The sequence below is a fragment of the Eupeodes corollae genome, chromosome 1 (genome assembly GCF_945859685.1).
Source record: "Eupeodes corollae chromosome 1, idEupCoro1.1, whole genome shotgun sequence".
Classification (NCBI taxonomy): Eukaryota; Metazoa; Arthropoda; class Insecta; order Diptera; family Syrphidae; genus Eupeodes; species Eupeodes corollae.
In genome coordinates this window covers 279805600-279832995 of record NC_079147.1, presented here as the reverse complement: position 1 = coordinate 279832995, position 27396 = coordinate 279805600, and the positions used below count along the sequence as shown (strand labels likewise).

The window sequence follows — 27396 nt, the reverse complement described above, 5'->3', positions numbered from 1 at the left end:
AAGTTAGATGGCGGACCCTGTATTGAAATAATTTATCAACAAAATAACAAACAGTTTTCAAGTAATGCTCATAGTTTCTGTTACGTTTCAAGCTCTTCAGATTTTGTAACTTATTAAAACACTTCAAGTTATAATTCAGATTTTGTATTTATTGTGTTATCTTAAGTTACAAAATTCCTGTTAAGAAAGATTATTTTATTTTAATTCAATATTTATATTTTAATTTACTTATTACATACTTTTAGTTTGCTTCTATTATTTTATGTGGATGATATGACTATGCCCGCCAAGTTAACCTCAAAAAATAGGAGGACAAAAAGGTCATGTCGTTTATTTTTGACGTTTTTTTTTATTTTTTACGTCATGTTGGCTGTCTGGCTGGAGGACAGAGATGTTAACAGTCCCCCCCGGTATGGCCACTCGGATGAGTGGACTTTACCAGATTAATACCCTCGACATCTAACACAGCCAACTTCACAGCAGGCCGTTCGTATACCCCTGAACTTGTTTGTATGGTAGCGCTTCGTACCTGTCCATCGCTGGATATCTTTGTATCGATTACCTTGCCTTTGGGCCAGCAACTTCGAGGGCTGTTAGGGTCTGCGATGATGACAATGTTGCCTACTTCAATTGGCTTAGCAGGAGTAAACCACTTTGAGCGACGTGTAATAGTTGGGAGGTATTCTTGTACCCAACGCCTCCAAAATTTATCCGCATACTGTTGACTGGTCATCCAATTGTTCTTGAGCACCAACCGATTGTCGTTGAAAATTGCTAAAGGTTTAACTCCACTAGATGACCCAAGCAAAAAATGATTTGGGGTCAGCGCTTCTTCAAACTCGCTTGAAATAGGCAGATATGTAAGAGGACGCGAATTGATAATGCTTTCAATTTCGATCAACGAACTTCTTAAAAGCTCTTCTGAAGGATTGCGAGTAAACATAGTTTGAGCCAATGTTGATTTAACGGATCTGACTAATCTTTCCCAGCTTCCTCCCATGTGTGGGGATCCTGGTGGAATGAACCCCCATTTAGTCATAGTTGATGTAAAAGTTTCCATTAACTTTTCTTTATTGAGGTTCGCATAAGCTTCTTTCAACTCTCGTTCTGCACCGCGAAAGTTCGTGCCATTGTCACAATGGAATTCTACAGGCAATCCCCTTCGGGCAGTAAAATTACGAATCGCCAGTATACACGAGTCAGTAGACAAGGAGTGGGCAACCTCAATGTGTATTCCTCGAGTAGTGAGGCAAGTCAGTAAGACTCCCCATCGCTTTTCTGTCCTTCGGTGAATTGTTACCGTCAGTGGGCCAAAGTAGTCAATGCCAACGAACGAAAATGGACGGCTAAAGGAAGCTAGTCTGGCAGGGGGTAGCTGAGCCATCATTGGTGGAAGTGGTTGTGCCCTTCCATTTTTACAATATTGACAATGCCGCCGGACAGAATTGAAGACGTTTCGCAGGTTTGGAATATAAAATCGTTGGCGAATTTCATTTAAAGCTGATTCATGATGTTGGTGTTTGTATTGTTCATGGTAGTCTAGAGCTATCAATCGAGTGATCTGATGTTTTCCCGGGAGCAAGATGGGACGCTTGAAGTCATGACCTACGTCTTTGGAAAGGTCAACTCTTCCACTGGCACGTATTAATTTATGTTCATCTAGATAGGGACAAAGTTTGTAAATAGAGCTCGATTTACTCACCGGCCTTTTTTTAGATAAACAATCAATTTCGTCTTCATATGTTGAAAGCTGAACCTCCTTCAGTAGTGTCACCTCTGCTTGCTGCAGTTCTTTTTGAGTGAGAGGTCCAATGGTGCTTGCTACTTCCTCCATAACCGTGAGATCTATGAGCTGTTGTTCCGTCGGTATTAAATGTTGAGATAAAAGTTTCTTCAACTTTGCTCTTGACTGTGACTTTCTAACAAACCGAAGAAGATATGCACAGCAACGAAGACATTTTTTCCACTTCGAGAATCGTTCAGCCGTAAATAAAGCTTCTTGACAATTCAAATGGACGCCTACGTATTGGTTTCTTAGTTCCTCAAGAGTGTTGGGTGATTGCTCTTGTTCCATTGGCCATCTTTCTGGAGGCTGAAGTAAGAACGATGGGCCGACAAACCATCGACTGGACGAGCAGAAATCTGGAGTTTTGGCCCATTTTGTGGCCTCGTCAGCCACATTTTCTTTGGTTGGGATCCACCGCCACTCCGACACATCAGAAAGCTCCAGAATCTCACTTACGCGATACGCCACAAATTGCTTATATTTTCGATGGTCCGAACGAAGCCAAGAAAGTACGTTTTTTGAATCAGACCAAAAAACTTTGCTGGTGAAGGATATGGAATGCGATTGAATAATTGATCTTGCTAGTCGGGCGCCAAGAGTTGCAGCTTGCAGTTCCAATCTAGGTATTGATAGACTTTTTAATGGGGATACTCGTGTCTTCGCTCCAATTAGAGAAACCGCAGTATCAGATTTATATGAGCATCTTAAATATGCTACAGCTGCATAGCCCGACTCACTCGCATCGACGAATACGTGGAGCTCCATTTTAGGCTCTCTTTCAAACTTTTTCATAATGTAGCACCTTGGTATGTGAAGATTTTTGACGTTAGGCAGGATGCGAATCCAGTTGATCCATTTATGGTGTTGTTGGTCTTGAATTTCTTCATCCCAGCCTATACCTGATCTCCAGATCTCTTGAAGGAGGACTTTTAAATACATTAAAAAATGAGCAATCAGTCCCAAAGGGTCAAATATGGTCATCAACAGCCGCAAAACGTCTCGCTTTGTAGGGCGGCAATTTCCAGACAAAATCGATAAAAATTTAGGCTTAGCTGTTGGTTTAAAAATAAACATGTCATTGGAGGTGCACCACCACATACCTAAAATTTTTTCTGACATCAGTTCAGGCTCCTTATTCAGACTCATTACTTCTGTGCTGCTGCTGGATTGAAGAGCTTTTACCACCTCAGGGGAGTTCGATACCCAGTTTCGAATATGAAAACCTCCTTGGCTGTGAATGAAACGGATGTTCTTAGCTAACTCTATCGCTTCTTCGTGAGTATCGACGCTAACAAGCAGGTCATCAACATAGTGATTTTCCAGAATTGCCTTTACTGCTGCTGGGTAGGCTTCTGCAAACTCTTTTGCATTCTCATTTTTTACATATTGGGCAGAAGCGGGTGAGCAGGTTGCACCAAACGTCATGACAGTCATTGCGTAGGTCTCAGGATACTCTTTTTCGTTATCGCACCACAAAAAAAGCTGGGAGTATTGATCTTCATGTCGAATCCTTACTTGGTGGAACATCTCCATAATGTCTCCACAAAGAGCAATGTTCTTTTCTCTAAACTTATAAAGCACTGAGACTAAACTAGTAAGCTGGTCTGGGCCCTTTAAGAGAAACGAATTCAACGACATACCTCTGACTTTGGCCGCAGCATCCCAAACAATCCGCAATTTTCCGGGATTGTTCGGATTCGTCACGGGAAATACGGGTAGGTACCATAAACGCTGACGGTGGCCCTTTAATTCTTGTTGGGATAGCTTCCGTGCATAGCCTTTAAGAAGATAATCTTGAATTTTATTTTGAAGTAGTTTACCTAGTTCTGGGTCCTTTGCCATCCGCTTTTGTAAACTTTTAAAGCGATTAGATGCCATTTCAAAGCTGTCTGGCAATACGATGTCGTCTTCTTTCCATAGAAGTCCCGTTTCAAAATATCCTTGCTTTCGACAGGTTAGCTCCTTTAACAAGGCCAGGGCACGCTCTTCTTCGACAGGAATTAACATATTTTTTGGCACAGACACCCCAAGGTTTTCATAGCACAGAAACTGCTTCACAAGTTCTTGAAGATTTCCTTCATTCTCGTCACATTTTTCACACTTACATACGTGAAAATTGCAGCTGGCAGTCGTTGTCATTTCTTCATGAGGAGAATTTTTCAAGCAACCATGAACTGTCCAGCCCAGTCGTGTCTTGGTAGCAACAGGTTGACCGGCAGCACCCTCTTTAAACTTTAAAGGTAAGCCCAGCTTCCAGTTATTAATGCCGATAAGTAACCGAGGTCTCTGGCTGGCAAAGGAACTTATTGGTAAACCTTTTAAATAATCAAACTGTAATTGGAGCTTTTCATTATCTACAGATTGCAGAGGTAGTTGAAGGCTTTTTACAGTGTGGACTTTTTCTATCGTATACTTTTTATTTTGAAAAGAAATACCTGATATTTTAAGATCCAACATTTCAGAGTCATTCTCACAGCGATGCTCGTTCGCAGTCCATCTCAATCGCAAAGGTGTAGCAATGCCTTTAATTTTGAGCTGACGAGCTATTTCCTCATCTAACAAGGTCACTGATGAGCCTTCGTCAAACAGGGCACAAATATTTACCTTAGAACCGTTGCCGTAGAGGGTCACCGGAATCACCCTAAAAAGGATTGCTTCAGAGTTGTGGTGATAAAGATGGTCGTCATGATGAGTCGATTTGTCTTCAGACTTTTTGGTCTCATTTTGCGTTTTATGTGTTCCAAAATCCTTCTCGTCATTATGCAGCAAAGGGTGATGCTTAAAAGAACAATTATTTTTACCGCACACCGTCTCAATCTTACATCTCTGCCTCCCATGTTTGCCGAGACAACGTCGACAAAGTCTTTGGTCACGAACAAATGCCCACTTTAAAGAAAGGCTTAGGCTTTCAAACTGTTTGCAATTCGAAATGGATGTACACTGTCCCTTGCAAACACAACAATTATGTTTGGCCGATGCATATTTATTTGTTTCAAAGTCTTGCGAATGTACATGAAGAAATCCTTTGTCTTTAGTTGGCTTAATCTGTTTATCGCTACTCAGTGTACTTGGAAGACTGACACGGTTAACAGCTTCAGCCATTTTGTAGAGCCATGTGCTGAAATGTGAGAGATTGTGATTATCAATGGGAAGAGACTGGGTGTGCATAGCCCAATTCAGTCGTATTGCTGGAGGTAGCTTGTCCACAAGCTCTCTTAACAGAGTAGGGTTACTTAAATAAAGAACAGACCCAGTCGCTTCTATAGTAGCACAAAGATTTTGTACGGTTATTGCGAAGTTGACTATGGTGTCAAGTTTGTCAGCTCTCGGTGACGGAGTGACGTGTATCTTGTTCATCAGCGTTTCAATTATATATTCTGGCCTTCCAAATAACATTCTCAGAGTTGAAATCACTCGTGGAACACAATCCGGTTGAGTTAATAAGCTCTTAACTGATTCTAGAGCCTTACCTTTAAGTGACTGTTGAAGACGCATAAGGTTTTCCTTACTGGAAAAGGCACACAACTCTGTACTACGCTCAAAGCTTCTTATAAAGAGAGGCCATTCATCGGGATCACCACTAAAACTTTTCAACTCTTTTGATATGGAATGACGAGCCGCCAGATGGTTTCTCGTCATGATTGGGTTGGACGCACCAAAGCAAGCAGCTGTAAATGGTAAGTCGATAGGTGAGGAGTGCTGTTGTGGGTAATTTGGTTGGAATTGCTGGTGAAAATCAGAGTCGCGATTGTGGAGCTGCTGTGGCCTTTGAAATGAATCATTAACAGGTGGTCGTTGTGGCAGTGGTTCTTGGTGTACTCCCTGCGTAATTGGTGAACCGAATGTTATGAAATTTGTTTTAGATGTTCGGCAGTTCGTCGGTTTGGGCGAACAGTTTTGTTGTGGTTCTTCCTGATTTTCATCTGCAGTTGCACTCTGATGTGGAAGTTTTTCCTTCATGGAAATTTGATCGTTGTTTGGCTGTGTCAGTTGAGTGCTTTGAATATTAGATCTAGCATCTTTGAGCCATTTCGAGGTTCTACCTGTGGCAGACGCATTAGAACGTGTATCGTCTTCTTCATCTGAATTGGATTCAGCATCCTCCATTAGGCTCAGGATTTTGTACTTCTTGTTGATGTACTCTCGGTCGCTTTGTGCTTTTCTTTCAGCTAAACGTTTTTCTTCCTCTAACTTCTGTAATTCAAGTTGAAGCTGTCTGCTGTTTGATGCCTTTGAAGACTTGGAAACGTGAGAATTCGCTGATGACCTAGAAATACGAGATGCCGCTGATGGCTTTATATTTGACAATTTGGCTGTTGCTGTAGATGGCCCTGCAGCCTCGGCAGCAGCTTGGGTGCACGTCGCACACATCCAGGGGCCAAGAGCAACAAGATCATCGACACCTACACAATTATAGTGATACCAAGAGCCACAGCTGGGGTTGTCACACAGTACCATGTTGTCCATTGAATCCGATGCGCTACACGCTTTGCAGTTGTATTCTTTCGCAGCGTTTTCTGGCGCAATCGGTTCACTAGGCTGGTTTGCAAGGGAGGCAGGCGGGGTTCTGCTAAGCATATTCGATATTACTTGTTAAAGATGAACACCATAAAAGAATTTTGTAAAATGTTACGTTTCAAGCTCTTCAGATTTTGTAACTTATTAAAACACTTCAAGTTATAATTCAGATTTTGTATTTATTGTGTTATCTTAAGTTACAAAATTCCTGTTAAGAAAGATTATTTTATTTTAATTCAATATTTATATTTTAATTTACTTATTACATACTTTTAGTTTGCTTCTATTATTTTATGTGGATGATATGACTATGCCCGCCAAGTTAACCTCAAAAAATAGGAGGACAAAAAGGTCATGTCGTTTATTTTTGACGTTTTTTTTATTTTTTACGTCATGTTGGCTGTCTGGCTGGAGGACAGAGATGTTAACAGTTTCAGAATTATCAACTTTACAAAAATGACAGTTACGAACACAACAATTAAAAACCAAATTAAAATCATATTGCAATTCTTCATAATCACGAGTTTTTGAAACAGTTTTGAAGGTTGCAACATCGGCCGCATAAATGGTTCTCAAACTCTAATGGTAATTCGATTATAAACAAAATAAAAAGAATACTACTTAAATGACTACCCTGCGGCACTTCTGAATTTTAATTAAATGTGTCTGGCTTGCATCCATTAAAAACAACAGATTAAAATCAATCAAATAAATTCCATCCTAGCTTTCGTAAGTGTTCAAATTGGTTTTTGATTTCAAATTAGTTAATACCTAAGAAAGAAAAAAGTCAATACTTTTACTTTTATTAGTGCAACATGAATTCCTTTTATGAATCACCCTCTAAACATATCATTATACCTATCATAAATGGACATATTCCACACGTGCTCACAATTCATCCTGATAATTTGTTTGAAATGGTCTTCTTATAAATATGCGGAATTCATACAGAACTTTAGTTAACGCAAAATTAATTATAGTTAAAACTTTTGGTATATCTTTCTACTTATACAACAGGGTTTAATATTTAAACAGCCCCCTAGAGGCATCATTGAGTTTTATTAGAGTCAGACTTCATTTGGCATAGCTCACATATGAACGTAGACGCATAGATAGTCATTATTGGAATCGATTTAGGTATAGAAAAAGGATCCAAAAAGAATCAAGAACCCTAATTTTAGCAGTTTTTTGTTTTCTTTCCCACATTAGGTATAACATACCTCATAGAGTTGGAAAGATAAACCTTCGTAAATATTTATGGGTGCTAATCTGCCACCTGAAAAACAAAACATTTATTGCTATATAGAAAGAATATACCTACATAGGTTCATAGGTATACAAGTTGATTATGATTTTAATTATATAATATTCTAAGCAACAATCTAAATAGCAAAACTTTACATACTGGAAAATATACTTACATACATACCGAACCTTTCTATGGATGGGTTTAATTCAACCTAAAGTAAGCCGTAGTAACCCTAAGGGTTACAAAATTTCATACTTGGTAAAATTCTATAAATTTATCTATAGAAGCACAATATAGTGGAAAAGATATGAAAAGTTATATTGAAACTTTTGTATTTAGGTATTTTTAATTTTTGAAAATGTTAGCTACCCAATGGTTTATTTGGAAACTAAAGTTAATAATAGGTAGTTTGTGCAAACATTAACAGTAACCAACAAAAGATAGATAATCTTAATGAACATAGTTTTTAAATTTGTGTGATAACGAATGGTTGTGAAGATTGGAACTTTTGTTTCGAAATACGGATTAATATGTGAATACAAACAGAAATATATAGATATGTAGAAAAGGAAAATTGTTTTATTTGTAATTTTCTAAAATCGTTCCGACAAAATGTTGGTATTCAATGTTAAAAAATATAAAAACTAAAGTTCCTAGTTTAAGACATTTGAATTTAACAAAAATTACTCGCATACCATCTACTTGAAGTCAGTAATATTCAAATAATTGAAAGTTCTTCAAATAAATCACTCTTCAATGTGCAGATACTAAGGATGATATACGAATAATTAACATGGTTTTCGAATTTGGGAACTGTACTGTACTTTCACTGAGGAGAAAACATACAATAATGCAAAATAAAACAAATTCATATTATAAAAAATTGGAAACAAAGTTCAAATATCATTTTTTCTAATGGAAATTCTAATGTTTGCATATTATAGATGTTTATTGTTAGTGCGTTGGACTCTCATGCCAGAGGTCTTGGGTTCGATCCCTGCATATGCCATTCAAAGTGTACTTCCCGGGTACTGCCTCTTGAGAGAAATTCACAAATTCTATAAAGGTTATTCTTGTCATGAAAAGTTCTTTCTTAAATTAGCGTTCAGATTCGGCTTAAAACTGTAGGTCCTCTCTATCTTTGACAATTTTACTCGCACACAAAAATGGTTGTGAGTTGTAAGTCACTAGGACCTAGTTCTCAACGGACCCGTTGCGCCACCCGATTTGATTTTTTAGGATGTTTATTGTATGTAAAATAAATTATTTTTGTCGTAAAACAGTTGCACTAAGAAATAAAAAAGAGGATGGGATGCGACCCACACTGACAACTTCCCATCCCGTCTGTCGATTTGTATTGCTCAAAAGTTTGTAGGTTTTCGCGTTGGGTTAAAATAAAAAACCAGCAATATTTTTGATATCAGGAAACAGTTCAGTTTGAAAACCTTGTTTTGTTAATAGGTTTTTAGGCGAAAACAATTTTTACTAAGTTTAGAAGCATTTCTTAAATTTTTACAAATTAGATGAATAAAATTAATTTGAGAGAAATAACCGAACTTAATTTTTACCAAATTTGATCACTGTTTTTTTTTTTTATGAAAAAACGGACTGTTTGATTTTTATAAAAAACTACTGAATATCGAAAACAATAATTTTTGTGAAATAAAAAGAGTTTGGAGACAATTTTATTTTTAAAAGCTTTTTAAGTCGTAAGTAAATTTTTACCAAGTCCTAGTAGCTTTTGTTAGGTTTTCAATTTTTTGTGAAAAAATAGATTTTCCTCAAAATTTTACCGAGTGTCGACAACAACATTTTTTAAAAGATAAAAGTAATTTCAAGACAATATCTCAAAGTTTTGAAAAGATATTTGAGTCGAAAATCAATTTTTACCAACTTTTATTAATTTTTTTGTTTAGATTTGTATTTTTTGTAAAAAATATGTCAATCGATTTTTCTCAAAATTTGTCTGAATGTTGAAAACAATATTTTTGTATAAGATAAGATTAATGAAGCCACAATCTCAAATTGTTGAAAAGATATTTGAGTCAAAATTAAATTTTTACCAACTTTGAGTAATTGATTTTTAAGGTTATTATTTTTATAAAAAAAAAGTGAATTTGGTTATTTTTTAAATAATTAACCAGATGTTAAAATCGTTGTTTTTCGTTGCACAAAATTGTTTTGGAGATAAAATCATTTTGTATTAGTCAAATTTTCGAAGTGATAAATTGTTTTTTTTTTTTTTTTTTAAATATACTTGTTTTGTATCACGTTACAATATACATCTAATATATAACATTTTCCTGTCACAGTGTTAGTTACCATACTCCTCCGAAACGGCTTAACAAAATTCAATGAAATTTTGCATATTTATTCGGTAGGTCTGAGAATGGGTTTTTAACTATTTTTTATATTCCTAAGCGCTATGGTTTAATTGCATCAACATCGTACACGATGCAACGATCTTACGATAATATTCAGTGACGCTATGTACAATGAAGCATTGATTGCTATTGCGGATCTTTGCATTTTCATTGCCAACTTACAACTCAGTCATTTCGGTATGCATTCACCAAATCGAAATTTATTTAATTTAATAGACACTGAATTTAATCGTCAACTACAATACAATACTCTAAGGCGTTGAACAGGACATTGAAAGATATAAAAAACAACGATAGACTATTTGGCAGTACTCTGTTAATCCTTTCAAGTGATTTCAGGCAATGACTTCCCGGATGTTAACGATTTAAATCTCAAGATGCAACATTTATTATTATAAGACTTGGTGACTATTGATACAATTTGTGATTTTTATTTTGGGTTTTTAAACGTACTGGATTTACCAGTCATGCCACCGCATAATTTACAACTGAGGTTCGGATCTCCGGTAATTTTGCTTCGTAATGTAATTTGAACCCACCAGGATTGTGCAACGGCACGCTATTAGTAATTAAAAAATTAATGAAAAATGTTATCGAAGCCATAATTCTAAATAGCAAAATTCTGAGGTGAAAATATGTTATTACCGCTAATCCCTATTATACCCACAGATGTGCCAATTCATTTCAAACGCCTTCCATTTCCAATTGGATTGGCACTTGGAATGACTATCAATAATTCTCAAGGCCAAACGATGTCTGTCGGCGGCTTCAATTTGAGCACTTCCTGTTTTTCATACTGAGAAATAAACGTGGCATGCTATCAAGTGGGAAAATAATCCAGTTAGTTTGTATTAGCGAAAGATGGGATTACAAATAATATTGTTCACTCTGTTGCATTTAAGGAGTTTACAGTGCTCTATACCTCTCCCACTTATAAACCACGTCCTTACACACTTAAAATAATTTATTTATTTCTAGCAAAATATTCTTTAGACATTTTTTATATGACAAAGCAACGTTTGTGGGGTCAGCTAGTATAATATAAAATTTAATTCAAGTCTCTTGCGTTATTAATTCATGAGATATTTAAAACAAAAATGTTCACCTCTTTTTACTTGCGACATATAGAAACTACTGTATATGGCAAGTTTTGCATTCGTGCAAAATTTCGAACTCGAGATTATAATCAAATATGATATTACGATGGTAGAGAAGTCGAAAAAAGGGGGTCCCGCGATTCCGTCCGGTCGGTTTTGCCTGTCTGTTCACGCTCCTACAGCCTAAACGATTGGGCCGATTGAGTTCAAACTTGGAAGATCAGAATTTGAGCAGATTCTCGTTAGGCGTTTTTTCATTTGTTTTTAAGATCGAATACAATTGTTTTGGTCAAAAAAAGGAAATTTGAATTTTCTAAAAAACAAACCAATAGATTTTTTTTTTTTAATTTCTATAAAACTTTATTTTTTAACTTGGCTTCTTTTAATAAAAAACATATTTTTGTATGTCTCAGGAAAGGTACCGCTCATAGAACCGTTGTTTTGTTTTTTTATATATATTTATATTGCTTTAACAATATTTGATTATTAAAAGTGCAATTTTTTATTGTTATACATATCTTAAAAACGGGTCAACAGTTTTTTACGAAATTCAAATGTAGATATATAAAAAATTTATTTAAAAAAAAAACCGCTCTAACGATTTAAAAAAAAAAATGAAAATCAAGGGTTTTTTGATTTATAAAATGGCATCTAAATTTTTGAAGACAAACTTATTTTTCAGGAAAAAATTTGAATCTCAAAAAAGTTTTTTTTTTTTTAAATTATTTTAAGTGTATTAAATGTAACCTTCTTCCATATCACCAGATCAAATCCTGTGCATGAGCCCGAAAGACCGCATTATTTCGACAAAATTTTAATTACATTCCTATCTTTTATCCAAATTAATGCATTTGGTACATATTTATGTATTTTTATAACACTAAGAACAACTATTGTAAATACCAACGAATATGATATATTTATTCAAAAATCTATTTTAAAGTGTCTATCAAGAAGTAATATCTTGGTACCTTTGTATATATGATTTTAAAATATTATTCTTTAGGAATAAGGTTGTTTCACACATATTTTACTTGAGAATAAATACTTAGTACAAGTTAAAGAAACGGGCCAGAAAGAGTTTACGTATTTTCAATTAGAATCACTTTTTTAACGTACACCTATATATTTTATTACGAACAACCTCTAACCTACTGCTTACGTATCACATTATAACTAAAATCCAAACCGCTCAAGAGCCTGACTGTAATGGCTGAAACACAAACACGCTTTAGCTTCGGCTTCGCCTGACGTTTACGAGTTCAGCCATAGGAATTCAATGCATGCTATCACAATGAAGCTTCGACCTCACGTTTCGTTGTAATGTAACGTAATGTGACTCCAAACGGAAGCTCTAGTTCAATTAGCTAAACATTTGCTTTGTCTGACAGCTCATCAGCTGTAAAAAATGTCAACAAACAAAATATTTGCTCTTTGGAGGGATGAAATAATAGAAATGTCATTCAAAGCAACCTCGAAGCAGGCCTAACGTAACGCAGACGAAGCCGAAGCTGAAGCGTGTATGTGTTTCAGCCATAAACAATACATGAATAGCAATTTCTTGTACCTGTTCGTCTAGTTGTTTTTTTTTTGTTTAAACTTTAACGAAAAAAATAAACTGAGGGTAGTAACTCAATATATGCGCTGAAAACTTGTAGGAAAGAGGGCATGCGATTGGATTGTATTAAGTAACTTCTACCAACAAATAACATTCCTTCATTATCATCATACAAATAGCTTTATCTATCGATCTGCATAAAGCTGAAAACGCCAAAACTAAAAACATAACCAAAAGCGATCGCTTTACAAATTTTAACGTTAATGTTCTTCCTCTTTCTTATCTTCAGATAATTTATTTTCCATCCTGGTTTTCAGAATATTAAACTAAATAAAGCTATCCAAAGGAAAAAGCTTTGAACGAACAAGTTGAATAAACAATCAATTGTTTTCGTTAAGTATGCTTACAAGTATTTTTCTTTTCCGGGATGAGTTGTCCTAGGATGAGTAATGTCTTGGGATGAATCACACGTTTTTTAATAAATCAAATTGCATTTATGTATATTTTTAAAGACAAACTTATCTGACAGGTATATTTTGAAATCTTATATATGTACTTTTTTAAGCAGACTCTTCTGGTTCTTGAGGTATGGGCGACGAAAAAAACGTCGCGGACGTACAAAAGTACGTACATACATGCTGAACGTTTTCCAGAGAAATGTATTTTACCTAATGTTAAATAATAAAGTTTGTAAAGTCAATTTTCTTATTTAACTATTGGAAGAAGAAGAATTTTTTAAAATTTTCAATTCGACAAATTTAACCTTTAAATACCTTTAACCTTTAAATTTCAATTCAAATATAACAAAAATTTGCAATGAAGAATGCTCATATTTGATGGCTTTATCAACCATAGAATAAATACCTTATTCACCATCCATGTTAAACTCTCGTTCAGATAGTTTCTCTTTTATTTATAAAAAAGTCCTTATTGATAACTCCAATGCATTCATTGTCAGCCTATTTTAAATTAAGTTCCCTCCACTCAACAGCAGAAGCCCTTTCAAATTGGTTTTATTTGATTCTCTTGTACTGTATTGAAGAATCAGTGACGATTTTCTTACAGTTCAAATTGACACCGACCACAACAACTTCTCGTCTATAATTCTTTCTCCGAATCAAGCGAATGCCTTTTTAAACCAATACCTTAATCAAATGGAAAATAACCTTCTTTCTGGAGCAATGAGATTCATCTAGTTAATAAATGTCAAATGAAAATCCTATCAGTTTCCACCTTCAATAAGTTTCTCCAACATAATTTCCTCGGATCTAACAACTATACGAAATCTATTTGCAACCAAATTTAGCATCTTCATTATCCTGATTCTCACTACTTTAGTTTCTTAGATGGTTGCACTCAAACCTCTTTTTCATCGAAGAAATGGTTCTTGCTAATATCGTAAGCCACAAATAGAACTTAAGCTCTCTCTTTCCCAAGGTGTGTTTCCTCATATATAGAAAGGTTAATTTATAATTCCGAGTCATAAACAAGAAAAACTGAAATCAACAATCATAGACCTAGTGTTAAACTTTCATTAATCCTCCAACTTTTTGAAAGCTTATTTTCATTGCAAGCCCTTATTCTCCCCCGCTCAACATTGTTTTCTTAGAGGCAGGTCCACTACAACTAACTTAATTAAATTTGTATCCAAAGTTTTGTCAGCCCTCGAGAAATGAAGTTGACTAATTACAGCAATGCCTTTGATAAAATATCTCAAAACATAATTTATCTCAAACTTAGAGCCCTATGTTTTCCATCTATATTTATAAACTAGATAAGATCCTGCCTGGAGAGTAGAATTTATAAAGTCCTCTTCTGTAACTTAGTCTCCAGTCGTATACATGCCACTTCTGGAGTCCCACAAGGTAGTTACCTTGGCCCTCTACTCTTTGCCTTATTTGCTAACGATGTCTGTCTTAAATTACCCTTCCGACCACCCTGTTGTGGTGTATGTATATTTAAAATGTGTTGTGGTTAAAAAACTCATGCATCCTAATGTTTGTGGATGATAAGAAAATTTTTAAAATTGTTTCAACTCCATCTTATTCCTTTCTTTTACAAAATTATCTGATCATCTTTTTTGTTTAGTGTTTGCATAATCTCCTAGAGTTAAATGTATCTCATAGAGTAAACTACTTTCTTAATGACGCCTTCAACGTAGTCGATTCTATAAGAGATCTTGGTATTATGTGTGATGAACATTTGAATTTCCATTTCCATTTTGACCAAATTATTAATAAAGCTAATAGATCTTCAGTTTTTACTAAGATAAGGTCAAAAGAATTTTCTATCCCCTTTGTAACTAAAGTGCTCTAAATTTCTTTTGTCTGACCTCATCTTAAATAACCATGCCAAGTATGGTCTTCCTTTTATGAATACTATTCGATTTGCCGTTCGTGTCCTTCCCTGGAATGATGCATTCAACTTGCCTCCTTATGCCGATCGATTAAAACTGATACCCTTGCAACCCATATATAAGACCCAAAAACGCTGATTTATTATTTGCTCATCGATTCTTAAAGGGCACTACTCATCTTATCACTAACCCCCTGGAACCTGCGATCTGTCTCTATTTTTTAGATACCTCGTCACCGCACTAACTACGGGCACTTTTAACCAATGTCCAGAATTCTTCGTTACTGCAAAGCTGCTATGCAAGTCCTCGAATCTATCATTTTAAATTCCCATCTGAAAGATACCCTTTACTTATCCCCTTTTTTGAGTCCGCATTTCTGGTCTCTCTTAATTTAAGTCTACTCCAATTCAAATTGTTAGTTCTTGTACATTAAAGAACTTTTGTGTGGGCCTTAGGTTAAGTTAAGTTAAAGCTTGTATTAATGTGAAAAAATAAATAATAAGTTAAGTTTCCATTGTCACGAAAATATTAAGTTTTCTTTTCAATTAGCTTTCTTTTAGCCTAAAAGAACTTCCATGAGGACATGTGGATAATTTATAGTAATTTCAACTTTCTGCTATTAATTTGGCTACAAATATCTACAAAACGCATACTTTACATTTAGTATCTTAACAATTTGCAGAGTTAACAAAACAAATTTTAAATCCGCCCTACACTTAAGTTAAGATGCTAAACCTCATAATATAACACTCATCCAAAACTTATATAAAGTAAATATGTATACAAAATATATATGAACATACAGTACATAGCTGAAACTAACAATTAAACAATATCACAAAATGTTGGCCAAATTAGCATACAAATGAGTTTTCACTTGGCTCTATACCTTTCGGCGTAATGTTTGCTTAATGCACTTCGTGGGTATGATGAAGGTAATGCATGCATATATGCACTGGTGCACAGTCCAAACATACATATACATACATAAGGCATAGTATATATTGTTGAAGACAATATTTGCCTTAGGTGGTAAATTTAAATAAACATAGAGTGTCCTGTGTCTATATGACTGTATAGATATCTACAAAACATACGTTTAACAGTAATTATTATTAATCGAACAAAAGGCAACTTACGTATACAATATCCTTCATTTTGTTGTCCTTTGCTGTAATAGCAGTACGTTGTAGATACAATTGAAACTTTCCATTTCGCGGAAATTAAAAACTATGAGTATATTGAAAGACGATAGTAGAGCTTGCAATGAATTGCTTCAGGTAATTTTAATTGATTTAGAGGAAGTTTTTGAATTTAATCTTTAAGGATTTTGAAAAGAAGATTTTAGGAATTTAACAAATTATTGAAGACTTTTGTTATGGAAATTTGATAAAGTAAGTATTTTTGAAAAAAGGGAAATTTAGGTATTATTGATGATTGTTTAAAAATGTAGCCAATTCAAATTCTACCTTTTTTACCCCATGAAAAGTTTCAAAATAAGGTCAGATCATCAGCTCATACGGCTCGAAAATTTAAGACGGTTTCCATTCAGTGTTTTTTTAGGACTTTTCAGTCATTCATTGTATTGACCAAATTTTAACATGACCAAAATTTACGGTAAAAAATACTGCAATGTCACAAAGGCAGTACAAATTTTTGGTCGTATGTAAAAAACATGAGGAATTCTTCCTCTTCATCGGTTCCTACGCTCGTTGTCAATGGCACTCCTTTTGTAAGCTCTTTAGAGAAAGCTAATCTCTTTGCTAGGCAGTTCGCAGCCAATTCTACGCTGCCAGTGAGTGTTATGACTCCGCCTGTCCTTGAGCGAGTTAGTCATTCTATGGGAACAATCTTTTTTCGCACTCGTACTGTGGCAAGAGTTCTTAAAGATCACCACATTCATAACTCCTCTGCTCTGGATGGTATCCTCGCTATTGTTCTGAAGAGTTGTTCTTCAAAGCTAACAAAACAACTGCGTAAGCTTTTTTATCTGTTCTTCACCTCAGGTCTCGTTCCGAGCGGATGGAAAACCGCATTTGTCCAGCCTATTCCCACAAAAGGCGAATCTTCCCCACACTCTAATTACCGACCGAATGCACTTACGTCCCTTCTTTGCAAGGTCATTGAAACGCTGATTAATGATCAGCTCAAGTGATTCTTGAAGATCGAAAGCTTCATAATGACCGGCAGTACGGCTTTCGAAGAAAAAGGTCCACTGGTGATCTCATGGTTCATCTCATCGAACCCGAAAGTAAAATTATTGCACTTGATATTTCAAAAACATTTGATATGGTTTGGCATCAGGCTCTCTTATCGAAAAGGCGTGTTTTCGGTTTGCATGAATCCCTGCTTCATTGGAATAGTAATTACCTTTCGGATCGTTCAATACATGTAGTATTAGATGGATTCAAGCCTGAAAACCATAAAATAAATGCTGGTGTGCCCCAGGGCTCTGTTCTATCTCCAACACTCTTTCTCATTTTTATTAATGATCTCCTGTCTGCAACATCTAATCCAATACATTGTTTCGCTGACGATAGTACTCTTAGCTTTTCATATTCGTTTTCAGATTCACACCCCTCTTCTTCGGATGTGGAACTGCAACGACAAAATATGATAAGCTCATTAAATTCCAACTTAAACAGCATTGTTCAATTGGGATTAAAAAACCGCGTGGAATTTAATGGTTCGAAAGCTCAATGTTGTCTTGTATTGTTGTTGCCATTATCCATGGATGGCACTTGCATCAATGAGACTGAATACCTCGATATTCTCCGTATGTGTGTCACCAACAACCTCTTGTGGAATGATCACATACGCGATGTCGCCAAAAATGCCGCAAGTTCAAGGAACAAGGATGGTCTTACTTTCTAATTTGTTTTGCTTCCTACTAATTTTGATGCTGGATTACTCTAAAAAGTCGGATCACAACTTATGAGTTCAGTATTTCGTAGCACTGCCTGGAAAGTGCAGTTGGTACACAAGTCTTAAGTGACAATAATTGTCACAGGCTTTAGTAACATCTAAAATATAGCCGAGCATACATTTATTTTGTCTTCAAATTCCCTTTCCCACAACATCATATCCGAAATTTGATTTACTGGGTCTATCGTGGAATTTGTATTTCTAAAACCAAAGAGGTAGTTCGAAAAAAGTTTTCTTCCGTATATTATTTTGCCGAGCCTTTTCATTTGCAGTTTTTCGAAAAACTTTTGGAATGAAGTTTGGCCAGGCGCAAAAGTCGGGGTATTTGCAAAGGAAGATATTCCATGCAGGCCGAGAGCTCGCGCTTGGACCCCTAAAGAACCTTCATGTCCTGATGACATACGTGAAATGATTAAGATCAGCAACCCGGACCTCCCTTGCCACGACTGGAATGCGATTATCGTAATCAATAAATAATCTGTGGCTTCTCTGGCGCGAGTTAAAGGAGTGATAAGATATGGTTTCGAGACAGTTACGCTACGTACCTATAAAAAAGATGAGGTAGACACTTCATGCGAGCCTCCACAACCCTTTTTGAAAGCTGTGTCGCAAGACGTGGGGGTTCCCAGTGCTACTATCACCTTCCCTTCCTTGGATGTGGATGTTGATGTACCTGGGCCCTTTTCTGTAGCAACACAGTCTTCATCCGAACCCTCTTCAGAAGCTGTGTCGCAGGATGTAGGAGGTCCCAGTGCTATCATCACCTTCCCATCTTTGGATGTGGATGAGAATGTGGCGGGGCCTTCTTCTGTCGCAGCACAGTCTTCTTCTGAAAACGTCAAAAGTTTATCCCTAATGGAGACCGATGACTCAAACGACAAAACTCTTCCCAGTGAGGAAGAAGATGAACTGTTAGGTTCCTCTTCGTTTGATCTGGATGAGCTGGATTTAACAGTGGTGGATGTTGATCTGCCTATTTGTAGCCAAAATGCTGCAATTCTACAGATTAATCTCCAATACTCTATAACGGCTTCGGCCCCCCTTCTTCTCCGCCTGACACAAACTGGAGAAGATGTCGTTCTTATCCAAGAGCCCTGGATTGTGAAATCCCTGGTTCGAGGATTGAGAACTCCTGGCTACTACGTGCTATATGTAACAGGAAAAGGTAACCCATGCGTACTAGTAAAACGTAATCTAAATGTATTTTTACTCACTAATATCAGAGATAAAGACGTCACCACAGAGAGTATGGTAATAGACAACCACACCTACTGGCTAGTATCAGCATATTTGGTCCACGACCTCCAGGGCCCACTACCTGGTACCATTCTGGAGAAGACGATCGCTGAATCAACAAGACAGAAAACAAACCTAATTATCGGTTGTGACGCCAATGCTCACCATACTACATTCGGTAGTACCGATATAACTAACAGAGGTGAGTCTCTTTTTGATTATATTCTAACAACTAATCTGGTAGTAAGTAGTGAACTAACCTTCGTCCCTAAAAATCGACAAGAAGTTTTAGATTTGACTTTTGTGTCGTTAAATCTCTCAAATAAAATATTGAATTCTAGAGTATCAAAGGAGAACTCGCGTTCTCCGATCATAGATAAATCCAATTCACACTTATTGAAGAGACCCCAAAATCGATCCAATTCCGGAATTATAGGAAAACAGATTGGCGACTCTAAAAAATCTGATTAAACGAGAACTTTCGGATCCGCCCTTGTGCGCTCATGAACTCGATAAAAAAGTCGATGAGTTTACAGCAGCACTCAATAAAGCCATGGAAACTGCCTGCCCCCTCACTACAGTGCGGGGAAAGAAAAAAACATATTGGTGGGCAGCTGAACTAGAAACAATCAGAAAAGATTGTAGAAGGCTTTTTAATCGTGCAAAAAAGACTAGATATCCCCAAGACTGGGACTCCTATAAGGAATCCCTCAAAAAGTATAAACAAGAACTGAGGATAGCCAAAAGATCCCCATGGAGATTCTTCTATAGCTCAATAGAAGAATCCTCGGAGGCATCAAGGATAAGGAATGCTTAGTTGTGTTAAAAACTCGGATGGTACATGGACTAACGCTTGCGAAGAAATGCTGAACCTTTTATTAGACACCCACTTCCCAGATAGCTCCAAATCCGTTAGTACAACAAACCGTCCTGGGTCGGGTATTAACTTAACTTCTCCTCAAGGTCTTGTTACAAAAGACAAATTGACAAGGGCTTTGAATAGCTTCGAACCATATAAATCTCCAGGTCCAGATCAAATTATACCAGCTGAGCTACAACTTACAATTGACAGCTCTGCCCATCATTGAAATGATCTTTAAAAGTTGTCTAGATCTGGTCTATATACCTAAGCGATAGAGAGAAGTAAAAGTAGTTTTCATTCTATCATCATTCATTCTCAAAACTCGGGAATAGCATTGATAAGAGACTATCGATGTCTCAGCATGCTTACTGCAAAGGGAAATCGGTAGAAAAATCGGATATTGAGGGCGCTTTCAACAATGTTGACACATCCGCTATCACTTCTGCCATGACGACCCTAAACGTTGAACACTCACTCTGTGAGGTGATTAATCTAATGCTAAAAAGCAGGATCATCAACTTTAAATTGGGGATTTTTGTACGAAAAGGTCTGTCGGTAGAGGCACTCCGCAAGAAGGTGTTCTGTCCCCTCTCCTGTGGAACATTGTGGTTAACGAACTACTAATATTCCTTGAGAGGGAAGGCTATAGAGTGGTTGCGTTTGCCGATGATGTTGCTATCGCCGTCACAGGGAACATCCTAATTCACAGAGAGACCTCCTCCAAAATGCACTCAATATGCTCACTAGATGGGCTGATCACTGCGGACTTAGTATTAATTCTCAAAAAACAGACCTCGTCCTTTTCACATCCTTCAATAAAAGGTGTAACACTAATTTTTACCAATAAAGCCAAATATCTTGGTGTGATATTGGAAAACAATTAAGTTGGAGACCTAATATTCAGGAAAGAGTTAAAAAGCTACAGTAGCTCTTTTCCTGTGCAAGGAAGCCATAGGTAGTAAGTGGGGTTTATAACCTCGCATTACCTATTGGCTATACACATCGGTCATGCGACCAATACTTATGTACGGGGTTGCAGTATGGTGGACTGCAGCAGAGTCCAACGCACTGCATGTCTCTGCATAAGCGGGGCATTAAGAACCACACCCTCAGCAGCGTTGGACACTGTCCTCCATCTGACAGCCCTCAACATATTCAGCAAACAAATGGCAGCGAGTACAGCTATAAAACTTAACGCCTCATCAAAATGGACCAACAACAATGTGGGGCACAACACTATTCCTAAACCCCTATTTGGAAAAAACTTCCAGGTATCCATTCCATCCAGAGATGAATGGGAAGACAAATAACTCCTGGATAGCAAAAGTATTCATTTTTACACAGATCCAAGACAAATGAAGGAGTTGGTAGTGGTGTGTATACTCAGAAAAGCTTAATCTAAGCATTTCATTCCGCCTCCCTAATTATTGTAGCGTCTTCCAAGCGGAAATTTTAGCGATCAAAGAGGTTCTCTCCTGGCTAAGAGAAAACGTGATATCAACTCCTGATATCCGCATCTTTTCTGACAGTCAGGCTGCTATCAAATCCCTTGAATGTGTCTCAACCAAAAATCTAACGGCCCTCGATTTTCGATCGTCTCTTATGGAGATGGCACAGCAATTTAACATTCATCTCTGTTGGGTGCCGGGTCACAGAGACATCACTGAATATTGTAGAGCCGGTGAAGTAGCTAAAAAGAATATCAAATATCTCCTTCGCTTTATAAAAAGCTCAAAATGGTTCTCCTAAGTGTGTGGATTATGAATTCGCATCAACTTTAGCCTAACATAGTTTAAGGCATTCTTTTATTGTAAATAGGAGTTTTTTAAAGGTTATCGAAGGCTCTAAATTTTACACTCAGTTTATGATATTAGTTTTAAGATTTTAATCCTTGTCCTTCGGATGAGGACTACCAACGACAAGGTTTTTTAAGCTCATTACATTTTGATCTTCATAGCACCAGTGTGAAACCAAAAACCGAGTAGAATTGTATGCTTTTAAAATTCAATGCTGTATACTGTCGCAAAAGCGTAACCCTGCTTCAATGCCACTATCTATGGGTGATAATACTCGTAGCATCGAGGAGATTGAACAGTTCTCAGTTCTAGGTGTGTGCCTCACAAACCACTTGTTGTGGAGTGATCACATATTCGACATCGTCTTTGAGCGTGAAAATAGGAGTTTCACTTTCGTAATTCCTATCAAACAACTGTTATTGATCGGTTGCTATATTTGCTGGGAATAATTTGAAGACCATAAATTCAGCAAAAAGATCCACTTTTTGTTCCGGATTAGCGATCCATTTGCCATTTCAAGATTTTATTAGCGGGTTTTGTGTGTTGGTTTTTTTTTCTTTGCTTTTCATAAGGATTATTTGGTAGAAAAATATGGCATAAGGCTTTTCAGAAATGTACTAAGTGAATCAGTTTTACACTCATTGTTTTTTTTTTATTTTGTTGTTTAAAAACTGTCTTATCATCTAAAAATCTTGTGAGTTGGAAATAGTTGATAGCTGAGAATAAACTCGACTTAGTTCATTATTAGTTCATATATAATCTGGGGCTGTACAAAATATTACGTGTAACGAAGTTGGCACTTCCAAAGATCGGCGAAATGTCATCACAGTGATAAAGATGGAACTGAAGGAAAAAATGGGCCCCCTTATTTATAATCCGTATAATTTTAATGCATTTCAAAGAATCAAACTATGGAGCTACGACACGTTGCTGGTGGTGGTTGATTGACTTAAAAAGCCTTGAATCGAGTCTTTAACTAAATAACTGAAATAAAATATCATCCCGTTCGTTTAATATCTTAATTCAAAGATTAACGAGGAATCTACAAACAAAGGTTTTCGTCAACACTAAGAGCTAGAGCAGCAATATTCTCAATTGTTTTTGAACCACGTCTTCAGTTTGAATTTTTCATACACTAACTTGTCACGAAAGCTCAAAATTGTCTACTTGTTTCACTCTTGCTTTCCGACGACCAAAAGTGCTTGAGTTGCGTGAGCTGTGTCTGCAAGAAACGTTACCCCATTTGTAGTAAAATTTTAGGAATATAAATTTTATAATTCCATTTTTAATAATGACATGGTTTTCACATGTCCAATATCAAAAGAAGATAATTTTAAAAGTGACACCTGTGAAATTGTGCGATTGTTCAAAATGAAACCTCTTATTAGAAATCCAATTCTTTTCTGAACAAAGAATAATTTTAAGTCAAATTCAGATCCAAATAAATAAAATGACACCAAATAATTCCTGTGTACAAATGACTTTGCAAATCTACCTTCCCTAGTTTTATAATAACTTTGATATATTTATCATTTCAACACGATCTTTCTTAATGCTGAACAAAGTACTTTGCACTCTGGTTCTGGCACATTTGCCACTTTATGCAGCTTTTTATTTCTTAAATTCATCCTTATCTTAGGTTATACATAAGAAAGGTGGTATCTACCTTACCTCTATCTAAAAACAGAAATTAAAGTTTGAAAACATTATGCTGGAAACTACGTTGCATTTCTTTAACTATGATTCTTAGAAATAAATAATCTAAAAAAAAGAAAACTATAGAAGTGCAAGAACAAACTTTTTACCTCAACAAACTTTAAGATTTAATATTTTTGTCTTCAGTATAGAACTTGCTATATTGAGATACCCTTATACCTGTACTACATATTTGAGAATTTAAAACGAATAAGAAAAAATATGACAAAAAAGAAATTCACTTTCTCTTTCTTCTTATACTTGAAGAATTATTTATCAAAAAAGTTTTTCAATGAAAAACGTTTTTTTTGTCGTAGCTTCTAGCGCAGCGTAAAAAGAGTCAACGTTTTCATCTAAAGTTTTTGTACTTTTAACCGAATTTGCCATGCGAAGAGCCAATTTCTTTGACATTTTTGTACTTTTCTGTTTCTTTTTTCTGTGTCCTGCAATTTATATATAAAATTTAAAACATCTTTACGAATCAATTAAAAGAGTTAAAACTTTTATGAACAACTTGGTTATGCCTGTGATACATAAATATATGTACAGTGAGAATCATATTTTTGGTTTCAACAATTTAAGAACATAAACTTCTTATAGATTGACTGATTTTTTCAATTTGTATTTGACATATCACGCTATTGATTAGGTGTGACTGTTTTTATATTTTGCGTGTCACGTTTTTTTTTAAATTAAAGCCAAATCAATCAACTATTAACTTTTTATTGTCAATATTGTTTCGTCGGCGAATTTAAGAGCGTAAACTATTTATAAAATAGTAAATTATAATAATTTGACGTTCGGAATAAGCCAGAAACGTCAATATTTAAAACGTTTATATATCAGTTTGTCTGTCTTCTTGTCTAAAGACTAGATTAATAAGATATTTAACATTTGTTCTAGAATAAAGTTGTTTGTATTAAACGAAAGAGACAAATAAAACAAAACTCTAAAATTCAATTTTTTGACTTAATACCTTTTTGTCTAACGCCAAAGAATTCTCGCCCAAGTAGAGAACAAGATGGACCATTTAAAACAAGTTGACGGGCAAGTTGTGAAGTATTAATTGGAAAACCCACAATTTTGAACGATGGAATGGAAAGTTTATTTGTAGTATAAAACATTCTTTGAAATAACATTTTAACCGGGGCTAGTAGTTAATTTTTGAAAGTGCCATACGACGTAAGACGGCTACCATCGCAAGAGACTGCCATAGCCATGTCCTTTTCTGATCGAATCTCTAGTAACCTCTTAAGGAGTGCTATGCTGCCTGCATTAAGCATTGAAAACCAGTGTCAAAATTACCTTGCAGCCATCAGAGATGCCCATGAAGTGCTAGGCTTCACACGGCCACAACAGCAAAACCCCTGGTTTGACGACGAAAGCTAAAAAAAACCTCCCAAGGATACCAGCCATGAACCGAAGCCTGTAATTACGATCAGGGGAACATCGTAGTAGAACATTGAATGTCTGAAGCCGTTCGTCAACAACCTGATTGGTCCTTATCAGTGTGGCTTCAGACCAGGAAAGTCCACTGTCGACTAAATATTCACACTACGCAGATCTTGGAAAAAAACCAGAAGCTTCAAATTGATACCCACCATCTGTTTATCGATTTTAAAGCCGCGTATGACAGCATCCATAGGGAAGAGCTCTACAGAGCAATGTCTTGTTTTGGCATCCCTGTCAAACTTATCCGTTTGTGCAGAATGACGATGGAGAATGCACGCTGCTATCCGGTCGGAAAAGATGCATTTGATGTCAAAAAATGTTTTAGACAAGGCGACTTCTTCAATATCGTTCTTTAAAGAATTGTGCAAAACTCAACCGTCAACTCAATTACTCGGATACGCAGATGATATTGACATAATTGGAAGATCAACGCGTGATGTCAGTAGATCGTTTTTGAGCATTGAGACGAAAGCGAAGAAGTTGGGTTTAGTGGTCAATGAGGACAAGATCAAGTATATGCTGTCATCATAAACTTTGAGGTAGTTAAGGACTTTGTCTACTTAGGCACCGCTATTAACACAGACAACGACACTAGCTCTGAAATCAAACGAAGAATAACTCTTGCAAATTCCTGCTTCTTTGGACTTAAAAGGTAATTGAGGAGTTAACTCCTTAGTCATCTCTCGAACGTCTAAAATCACCATCTATAAGACACACATGATCCCAGTTCTCATTTATGGCGCTGCGCTGAGGTCTAGACCCTGTCAAAGAAAGATGAGAACGTCTTAGGATGCTTCGAGAGAAAAATTCTTCGGGTAATTTTTGGCGCCGTCTGCATATATGGAGTATGGACGAATTGTATGGGCTGTATAGCGACATTGACCTGGTTAATAGAATTAAAGTTTAACGGCTTAGATGGTTAGGTCATGTAGAGCGAATAGATATCAACGCTCCAGCCCGGAAGGTTTTCAAATCCAATCCCGTGCGACGGTGCAGAAGAGGAATACCGCGGCTTAGGTGGCGCACCCAGGTGGGAGAGGACCTCAACCCACTTGGCGTTCGAAACTGGAGACAGCTAGCTAGGGACCGAGCTGGCTGGAGACGCATGTTGGTTGCGGCCCAGGTCCGCCCCGGACTCTAGCACCACCATAAGTAAGAAAGTCTATTTTTAATTATGTAAGTTAAAAGCATTTGAATGATGGAATATAATGCATTCTTTGAAACTAAATTTTAACCGGGGCTTCTAGTTAATTTTACAAGTATCATACATTTCAAATTTGAAACCTTTCTTCACAAACCCCTATCTTCTGTTGATCATGCAAAAACTAGCAAAACATTATTGTCTAGAAAACACTGCGTAAGCAAGCTTTCAAGTCCATCACAACTTGTATTTTTGTACATTTAATAGAAGCTGCTGAAACTAAATAACTTGCACAGTAATAAAGTTCAGTTTTCAGTTAAATGGAAAAACGCATCATTTTTACAATAAATACCCATACTTCACTTGAAACTTAGGGAGATTTTTCTTGACCAGCTTTCCAGTCAACTTTCCAATAAAGTTCTCTTAATTGGAAGGCAATTTGTTGGCTGCTGGACAATCGCCTGAATCTGTGCAATATCATATTTAATATGTGTTCAAGCTTCAAAAATAAATGGATGCATTCAGTGTTGCAAGTAAACGGAATTGCAGTTGTTTTACTGTGGTAAAGAAAATTATATCAATTTAAAGGAGCTTTTAAGAGCCAAAAGCGCAGTTGTGAGTACTAATAAAAAAAACAAACCATTACAAGGAAACAGTTATACATTTATAATTGCCAATAAACGAAAATTGCATTAAAGCGGAATGCACACAAAAGCTGTTTAGAATCTACAAATAAAAGCATTCGCCCACGGTAAACTTACAATAAAAAGGTTGAAATTATTTGAAACAGTAAGTGTCTAAATTTTCAATTTGTGAAATCTTCAAGTCAAACAATTGTTTATAAATCCTCAACTTGGTATTTGACTATAAATAAATATTTTTCTTAGCGCCATTTTGTAATTCTTTAATTGACTTCCATGCTATATAAATGACAGCTTATTTGACAGCTTGCCTTACCGGAAATCCGTAAGGCCCCTCAAACTAAATTTAAAAACAACAAAACCCCCTTATTGTTAAATATTTTTCCTAACACATTTCATTAATTTGCTTATTATATACGAAAAGTATGCAACCACTCGAGGCGAAAAGACGAACATAAACAAGAATGCCAAAGACACAAACCTGCCGACGGCCGCAAATTAATTAGCTTCCTTAAAAAATAAAAAAAAAATTCATAACAATTATGAAGGTATTTTACATCTGCTTATTTAATTTTTCTTCCTGTGAATCTTCACCACCGCACCATTAGAAAAGCAAAACAAAAAAAAATGTTTCTATCTATATGTAGGTACATGAAAAACAAGCAAAGCCCGATACCTATATACCTATCTTAAGAAATTT

The 27396-nt window shown here is 36.1% G+C and overlaps 2 protein-coding genes across 3 annotated transcripts in view; both read right to left on the bottom strand.

Annotated features, from left to right (window-relative positions):
• Positions 1-27396, bottom strand: part of LOC129938517 (uncharacterized) — a 111853-nt gene that overhangs the window by 31102 nt on the left and 53355 nt on the right. The gene's annotated exons all lie outside the window — the stretch shown is intronic.
• On the bottom strand, positions 75-6691 carry LOC129938516 (uncharacterized). Of its 2 annotated transcripts, XR_008780472.1 has the most exons (3): positions 6575-6691; positions 240-6512; positions 75-177 (listed from the first exon to the last, which is right to left on the bottom strand). XR_008780472.1 is itself a non-coding variant. In XM_056046137.1 (2 exons), exon 2 carries the CDS (start codon positions 6362-6364, stop codon positions 395-397), a length of 5970 nt encoding a protein of 1989 aa, XP_055902112.1. In that variant the 5' UTR covers positions 6365-6512; positions 6575-6691; the 3' UTR covers positions 84-394. The 2 variants fall into 2 exon arrangements, 1 of the variants encoding a protein (XP_055902112.1); XM_056046137.1 differs by having other exon boundaries at positions 84-6512.

Excerpts from the sequence above, each read along its gene's own strand:
- LOC129938516 (XM_056046137.1), bottom strand. The coding sequence starts at position 6,364 with ATGCTTAGCAGAACCCCGCCTGCCTCCCTTGCAAACCAGCCTAGTGAA.